We start from the raw sequence: 8,809 nt of genomic DNA on the forward strand, positions 1-8,809 counted from the left end.
ATTAGTGAAGCTGTGCCCAACACATCCACTTAGGGTCGGTCTGCACCCAGCTCTTCCACTGCACATCGTTTTGGAGCACATTACACTCGCCGGTCACGTAGTTAATAATAGTTCATAATGTTAGCACAAGTAGTTTCTGATGATGTTGGTAGATGTATAAGGAGACAAATATTATTATTATCTTCGAATTATGTATCTTTTGGATTATGTACAAGCACACATGTCGTTTGTGATGGTGTGGATGGATTGAACTACTATTTAGTATACATATATTTTATTTACATACTTGTTTAATCTTATTACTTTTTAACGGCAATTGCACTTAGTTAATATTATTTTCATTACGTTTTGTGTTCAGACAATGTAAAAATAATATGACATCCATTCCATAAATTAGAGAACTATAACGCATATAATATTCTATTTTTTAAAACAAAACTGACCATTACAAAATCCAATGGCAAAATGCTATCTACCTCATTACTCTATACTAGTAAATCATAAAAACTAATGTCTTAACCCTCTCATTACTACTCTGTAATACCTCAATCTATGTCAACTACATCAAATGTCTCTCGAGTAGCTACATTAGGTCCGATGTTGTCTTTGAATTTTTGAACGCGGCTAACATATGCATTCTCCCATTTTGACGCACAAGGGTGATGGTGAACTTGCCAAAGCACGGCAATGGGAGGAACTGGATGACCGACTTCCAAAAACACCTGCACGTACATCCAAAAAATTACATATCTTTACCAAATACATAATTTGCAATTACACAAATATTAGACAACAATGTTTGGTTATTTTCATAACTTATACCTGCACAAAATGATTTCCATTGACAAATCCAATGGCAATCTCGCGACGATCAGCTAGGGTTACCGGCGGTGATCTCAAAGGTAAGAAAGTGAGACACTGTTGCAATGACAAGTGGTACAAGACTATATTATAAAATGATGCAATAAGATGCCCCATGTCAGGCATAGTCATTCAACGATCAAAGCCTGGGCTATTTTCAAAATATGAAAGGATGTGTGTCAGCTCCTTAACCCTCTCATGCGACCCATATAGTACGACGTATTCATCTCTGTGAGTATTCAATTCAAGTAGCAGATCACGCCTAACTTGCACCCAATCATTCTCTCCAAGACCAAGTAAACCTGCAATAGCTCTAAATCCACGATTCCCATCACCATCTACATCCTTCATCAACTTTATGAATGGTATTAACGTAGGCGGAAAGTTAGCAGCATATGTACTTGGTAAACTTGTTCTTGTACGATATGTCTTTGTCTTCACATTCCGCTTCTTCTCATGCACTTTTGAAACTCTCTTTTTCTTTGACTGATTGGAAGCTAATGTGCTCTGGCTATCATGCTCATCGTCAACCAACTCAAATCCACACGGGTCACGACGACAAGATATATCAATTTTCTTATGTCCTCGACGTGGATTAGGTTTCACATCAGGCTCAATAAGAAAAGTGCTTGCTGGATTTGCAATTTCCCTCAACTTCTTCAACATATCCAATTGCGTGGCAATATTAGACTCTTTGAACCGCTTTAAAATCAACTCAAGTTCTGGGACACAAGTCAATTCCAACTTCTGTTCCTTCGAATTATGCACACATATAGTAAGGCACGTCCAATGTACATGTATGCTACTGAGTGGAATAGGACGGCCTTGTCTCATGTAATCTGCATTCTCGTGAGCACAAGGTAAACTATGTGTGCGCCTAAGAACACACCCACATGTTGCAACATCAATTCCAACTGAATTTGCTCTCTTACTCTCTGCTAACACGTACTCCAATGCACAAATAGACACATTACCCCGGAGCTCTCTGAATTGAGAAGGTTTGAATTGATGTTGTACAGTTGTCAAACTCTTCTCGAATGATGCTTTAACTTGAATGTGCTGCAACTTAAGTAGACAATGTATTTTTTCAAATGAAACCTCAAATGTCGTTTGACTTGAACCTAATTGCCTCTTCAATCTAGCATGAGCACTCTCAACCCTGTTCATATGGATGTAAACCAAAATAGTCAAGCATAATAATTAAAAATAACAATATGATTTATAATAAATTTAAAAAAAAAGAAAAAAATCTTACCGATTGGTTGTAACATTGCCAAAATGCATACATATGTCTGTATGTACCGCAATGAATTTTTCTTGATACGGATTCAACCAACTCACAGTAACATATTTGATTGCCTCCGGATAGTTACTGAAATCCTTATGTAGTGTTGCGAGGTGATCATTGTATTCCTCTTCAGTCGATGACAATATCAAATAGTTCCATGCAGTGTTAAACTTGTCCCATTTTTCTTTTGTCTCAAACATTTTCTTGCATTTTGTCAATACATTCTTATTAATATGCCAATGACATAACAAATGTCGGGCATTCGGAAAAGTGTTGTCAATGGCATTCATCAAAGCAAGCTCTCTGTCTGTGACAATGATTTCAGGTAAAACACTGTCGTCCATAAGATCACGCAATGTTTGTAACGCCCATGCATAATTATCAATCCGCTCAGTTTGCAAGTATGCGATAGCCACGGAGAATGTCATATGAGTTGATGTTACTCCCATAATTTCAAGAAGAGGAAGCCGATATCTATTCGTCTTATATGTGCAATCCATAATCAACACACGAGGGAATGTACGAAGCAAATCCAAACTCACTGGTTGTGCCCAAAACAAGTCTGTGACAGTCATAGAGCCTTCCTCACATCGATGACGCTCAATGTACTTATGTTTCGCTAATTCACCCAGCAGTTGTTGCATCTGGGATCTACCAGCTTTCTGTAGAACCCTACATCGATGTCGAACATTGTAAACTGTCTTCATTGTGCTCATATTAAGGGCATCCCTCTGTTTGAGTGTAATGAGTATTTCTTTTGGTCTTACTAGGCTCTTTGACATATCAACTAATAGTGACTTTTCATTAGTTGACAATCTCTCTGCATATGAATATCCTTGGAGATGCTCCACAGCTGGATGATTATGCAGCCTGCAAACTACATTCAATGTCCATTCATCGTTTGTTTTCAACTTGAATGCCCTCAAATCAAATGGACATTCGCACTCCTTCGTACCAGTTTGTCTCAATAAGTCTTTTGGGCCATCTTTCAACTTTTTATGTAATCTATACTTCCCACTCTGCTCACAAGCAAGATAAATTCTTGGTCTCTTACAACCGCCACCATAGTTCGACGTCCTTATAATAATAACAAAGCCATTTATCCTTCCAATGTCTCGTACCCAAGTGAGCAATTTATCTTTGTTGTCGAAAACCTATATATGATGTCACATAACTTTCATAAACAAACTAACTAATACAAATTTATGAATTTACAAATTTTATGTTAAAAATTACTTGTTTAGCTGTAAAATGGCTAGTACAATCCACCATAATATCCGATCGAATCTCAGGTTCTTCAGTGCATGCCATTTAAAGAGGAGGGGAAAAATTTCAATTCGATTCTACAGAGCCAAAATAAATAAAATAACTCGGCCAATAAAAAATGAAAATAATAACAAAATTCGGCATTCTAGGACTGAAAATATTAATTTTGTTCGGAATTATAGGACCGAAAATATTAATTTTGTTTGGAACTCTAAGATCGAAATAAATTAAAAAAATCATAATTCTAGTGCCGAACTATTCATATTATTTCGGTATTTGATAACCGAATTAATTTAACAAATTCAGCACTGCGTTTCCGACTAAAAAACACAAAAAAAAAAAATATTCCACGATTTTACCTTTTCAACACTGATTTTGCTGTCACCATTGCTTGAGTTTGAACTGTCATAGGTTTGCAACTCTTCCATATCAAAATCAAATAAAAATTATTGAACTAATAATTAAACGATATTAATAATTGAGTATAAACTTAAAGATTAAAGCAATAGAAGAGATGTTTTGTTTGCAAATAACATAGAGGAGTACATAGTGTGTAAGAAGCAAAGTGACTACAAAAGAAAAATTAGGGTTTAATTTTTTTTGTTTCAAAAAATGTATATTGAGATATTTTTATTTCTAAAGGATGTGTATTGAGAATTTATATATATAATATTAGGAGTGTTGATCAATGGCTATTATAGTAATTTTTAATTAGGATATAATTGTCATTAATCTAATTTTTTATTAAGTGTGTTCACTGAGTTTATCAGGTTGGTGGAAATAGAATTTCTTCAAAAAGTCAAAAAGTCAACCCACTACCCAAACGGAGGTGGAGGCGGAGGCTCTACTGCCCTATGGTAAAATTACGAAAATGCCCACGGTTTCAAATCCTTTCAATCCATCTGTCATAGGCAAATTTCTAACTAGGGCACAACTTCACAGAAGAAGGCAAAGAAAAAGAAAAAAAACAGGGCTTGCATCAAGACGAAGTCGATCGGACCACAGATCCAGGCCTACATCACTTCCATAACGACGCTCACACAATGTACACGTCCCATTCGAACCTGTTTGAATCTGTGGTATGCATATTACCTCCTTCTTGTGAGGCGTTTGTTGAAATTGGTGTTTGTTGGTGACATTGGAGGCATGAAATCCCAAAGAAGGGCTTCGAAACCTTTTTTTGCGTAGCAACCATTTCTGATCATGCAACCAAAAAAAAAAATTTTGGTTTTTTTTTTTTTTTTTTTGTTCTCCAAGGTTGAAATATGTGTTTCCCCTGGTGGTGTAAATTTTTTTTTAATGCATCTCGTAATCATTATTTTTGTTTTTTTATTTATTATTTTTGCACTACATATTACGCGCCTTCAAAATCATGCTTGGTTAGAATTTTTCAAAAATTCTTTTCAAAATTTTATTTTTCGTATTTTTTTGTTTTTATTGAATTTTTTTTAATATTTTAAGCAATTTTTTTTTTACTTTTTAGACATACCTAACATAAATATACTTAAAAAGTAAAAAATTTGTGAAAAAAACTTTTAAAAATTCATTAAATGCCAAAAATATAAAAAAAAAATACGAGAATTCCGTACATATTTTATATTTTTATGTATTTATTATTTTTTAAAAATATTTTTTCACAAATTTTTTACTTTTTAGATACATCTAAGTAAGGTGCATCTAAAAAAATAAAAAAATGTTTAAAATTTTAAAAATATTCACTAAAAACAAAAAAACATTAAAACTAAAAAATTCAGTTTTTAAAAAACTTAAACCAAAAACATTTATAATTTTTTTTCCCAAAAAACATATTACTAGTTTGGAATGCATAGAAGCAAAAATTTGGTAGAGCTTTAAAATTAAGATTTGATAATAGAATTGTATTTTGAGTTTATGAGTTTTGAAATTATGATTTGAGTGTAGAAAATTTATTTGGTTATGAGTTTTAAATTGAGTTTGAAATGAATGATGTGACATATGATATTTGATTCAAAAACTTACAACTTATAACAACACACAATTCAAAATTCTATTCAAAACTTATAAAAAAAAATTAAAAAAATTTGAAAATATTTTTTATTTAAAATATAAAAATAACAGGAGCAAAAAAATAAATAAAAATCGAACACTGTTCCGGTCAACTGGCCAGACGTCCGAGAGGACGACTGGATTAGTCAAATTTTTCCATCTGAAAAAGAGTTTTCAAAAGTGAGTATGAAATTATAATTTGAAAGTTCAAAATAAACACCGCACTTAAATCAATGGATAGAAATGTGTTTGGAACACCTAAACAAACACTGTGTTGCTTGGGTTCTGTTCCCCGGTGGTATAAATTTTTTTTTTGTTACTGCATTTCATAATTGTTATTTTTTTCTTTTGTTTGTTATTCAAAACATATTACACACCTTAAAAAAATAATTGTCTCAATATTATTATTATTATTATTATTTTGCAAAAAACATATTACTGATTTTCAGATGCATGGAAGCAAAATTTTCACAATTATTATTATTATTATTTATTTATTATTTTTGTCTAGGTTCAAAAAAGTGTTTCCCCCGGTGGTGTAATTTTTTTTTTTTTAATGCGTTTCATAATCGTTAATTTTTTTTATTTTTTGCATATCATATTAGACAATATAAAAGAATAATTGTTTTATAATTCAGTTTTTTGCAACAAACATATTACTGGTTTTGTTTGCAAAAAATAATTATTTCATAATTTTTTTTTTTCATGTGAAACACAAATTTTGTTCATAGTTGTTATTTTTTGGTTTTTTTTTTTTTAAATTTTAATTTTTTTTTTTGAAAAGGCAGTATAATATTTTTGTTGTGTTCTTTTTCATGTTAGGAAAAATAGAATTTTTTGCAACCTGGTTATAATATGTGTATCCATTGGTAGAATTCATAATCAAATTGACCCATTTGTAACCTAGAATAAAAGGTTGTGTTTTTTTTTTTTCCCCCCAATTTTTTCCATCTGAATGAAATACAGGGGACAAATGATAATGGAAAAACTTTATGAATTTGCGGATCTCCATTATTATTATTATATTCTTTTTAATTGAATGCCAATTTCACAAATATATGTCCAAAAAAAAAAAATCTAAATGTCCATACCTTCTTGTTTTTTATTTAATACCAACATTAGTTGTTTGTTGTATGAATTATTCCCGTGTTCATGAAAGACATATTGGAAGATGGTAATCCATATGGTTCATATGAATTTTTGTTTCCTGTGTTATCATCATACACGGTGAATTTTTTATCATCATTCCTACTTCTTTATTTGATAGAGCCTAGCCAGAAATTTGCAACATGCTTGTCACCCAAAATCCTAAAACACCAAAAATGGACATACAAAACACTAGAAAGCGAGTGTGGCTTCTTTTAAGCAGCACAAACTTTAGAAAGCAAGTATGGCTTCTTACGACTTGTGTAGTTCTTGTAGTCATTATACGTTAGAAAACAAAGCATGGCTTCTTTTATGTAAACTAGCACATCTACTACATGGCCACATCGGATGTGTGCCTATGGCTATGGGCAATGTCTTGTCAAGATATCGAGATCTAACAAAAATTCAGGGTGTGATTACAATCTATGTGTTCATATTGTGGTGAGTAAACAGTAAATTTTTGGTGATAATTTTTATGTAAACCGAACCCTTGAACTATTAACTTTGTCATTTTTAATTGTCAGAGTTCAGTGAAAGGTTGAGTTTTTACATATTATATTCTAACAGTCAGCATGTTTAAGGTCGATTGGTTGGTGTAATGAACTAAGGAGACAAACCCCCGACTATGAGTCCTCCACTAACGACATTGTTATGCACTTGTGGGGTGATGTCATTCACATTCAACATATGCTGCTTATCTTGAAAATTATTGTTTTTGTGTTGTGCATTGTCGTTGTGATTTTGTTGTTGCGTATGCAATGCAATTGACATTTTCTATGCATTACTGTTGCAAACTTGGAATGTAATGATTTATATATTGTAATATATTTCATTTCTTTTATGCATGACAGTTATATGTATGTAATTGGGAGCTACATATATGTTTGTGTTTATAGACCAATTACGTATTATTATTTGTATTATGTCTCTGTGCTTTTACCTATATTGATGAATTGGGTTCCGTGAGTACTACTTATGCTTGTAAATCAGTTACTTATGCTTTCATGTATTTATGCATAGTCGTGATGGCTCCCACACGTACTTCTCCATGTACCCCTTCAAAAAGAAAAATGTTTGGTGGCCATAATATTCGCGGCTCAAATGGTTCGAATTGACCAAAACGACGTCGTTTTGTGTTGTTTTGTGTTCAAAACGACGTCGTTTTGGTCAATTCGAGCCATTCGAGCCTGGGAAATTCGAACCCTCTAGTAATACCGCTTCAAAAAATAAAGGGATTGATTTGGGTGGACCAGTCATTAATGACGACACAGACCATTTTCACAAAGCAGCTTGGTATACTAATTCCACCAGGATTTTCTTAGAACTCATTCCCGACGAGATAATTGAGGGAAAATGACCATTCATAGTACTCAGCCCCGTTGGGTATAAGTCTTTGGAAAAAAAATTTGAAAAAAAAAAAAAAAAAAAACACTAACAAACAATTGAAGAACAAGTATGCGAATCTGGACAGAAAAAAAAAAGTAAAAAAAGTAAAAAAAAAAAAAGTGGACTGCTTGGAACAAGTTGATAGATAGTAGCAAATGAATTACAGGCATTGGTCTTGACAAAGAGACTGGGTTATTTCAGGCGTCAGATGCATGGTAGGAGAAAATGGAAACGATATGGTTTTCATATATATATATATATATATATATTGGCACTTAAAACACTTGTAGCTCATTGCACTCTATGATTTAAGTGCTGTTTATTTCGATTTTTAACTTCTTCTTTTTTTTTTCTTTTTTTTTTTTTAATGTGCAGACAAACAAGGCTTGTGCAAAGTTCAGGACAAAAACTTTGGAGAATCAGGATTTGATGGAGATTGTTTTTTTTAGGGTTACTGTAACTGGTAAAAATCATTGGACCCCGGGCGAAGAGGCGGTCAAAGTTGGTGTAACAACCTCGATCTATAATTAGCTAATAAACCATGATTAAGAATTCCTCATGAGTAATTAAGATGAAATCTTAAGTTAATTGCATATGTTATGTGTTATTTGTGTTTATATCTGTCTACTGTAGGAATATCTGTTGCTTATTTGCTTGAATCTATAAATTGAAGGCCTTATCGGCTATCGAACATGAAATTGACTAGGCCAATGTATAAATTAGAATTTCTGGAATATTATGGTAAGTTTAATTAAAATTCAATTTGTAATCAATTAATTAGAATAAATTAAGTATTAAGTTGAAGTCATTTAGTTCTAATCATAATTAATTAGCTTA

The 8,809-nt window shown here is 32.4% G+C and overlaps 1 protein-coding gene across 1 annotated transcript; it reads right to left on the minus strand.

The window, feature by feature from the left end:
- Positions 1-545: 545 nt before the first annotated feature.
- On the minus strand, positions 546-3,843 carry LOC114288021 (PKS-NRPS hybrid synthetase cheA). The gene is made up of 5 exons (XM_082918657.1): positions 3,775-3,843; positions 2,117-3,303; positions 1,054-2,020; positions 823-918; positions 546-722 (listed from the first exon to the last, which is right to left on the minus strand). The coding sequence occupies exons 1-5, from the start codon at positions 3,841-3,843 to the stop codon at positions 546-548; spliced, it is 2,496 nt and encodes an 831-aa protein (XP_082774783.1).
- Between the last annotated feature and the right edge of the window lie 4,966 nt (positions 3,844-8,809).

The sequence above is a fragment of the Camellia sinensis genome, chromosome 3, assembly GCF_055761805.1.
Source record: "Camellia sinensis isolate YWXY chromosome 3, ASM5576180v1, whole genome shotgun sequence".
NCBI classification, from domain to species: Eukaryota; Viridiplantae; Streptophyta; class Magnoliopsida; order Ericales; family Theaceae; genus Camellia; species Camellia sinensis.

Excerpts from the sequence above, each read along its gene's own strand:
- LOC114288021 (XM_082918657.1), bottom strand. The coding sequence starts at position 3,843 with ATGGAAGAGTTGCAAACCTATGACAGTTCAAACTCAAGCAATGGTGAC. Across the intron at positions 3,304-3,774 it reads GCAAAATCAGTGTTGAAAAG|GTTTTCGACAACAAAGATAA; the intron begins GTAAAATCGTGG and ends CATCATATATAG. Across the intron at positions 2,021-2,116 it reads GGCAATGTTACAACCAATCG|GGTTGAGAGTGCTCATGCTA; the intron begins GTAAGATTTTTT and ends CCATATGAACAG.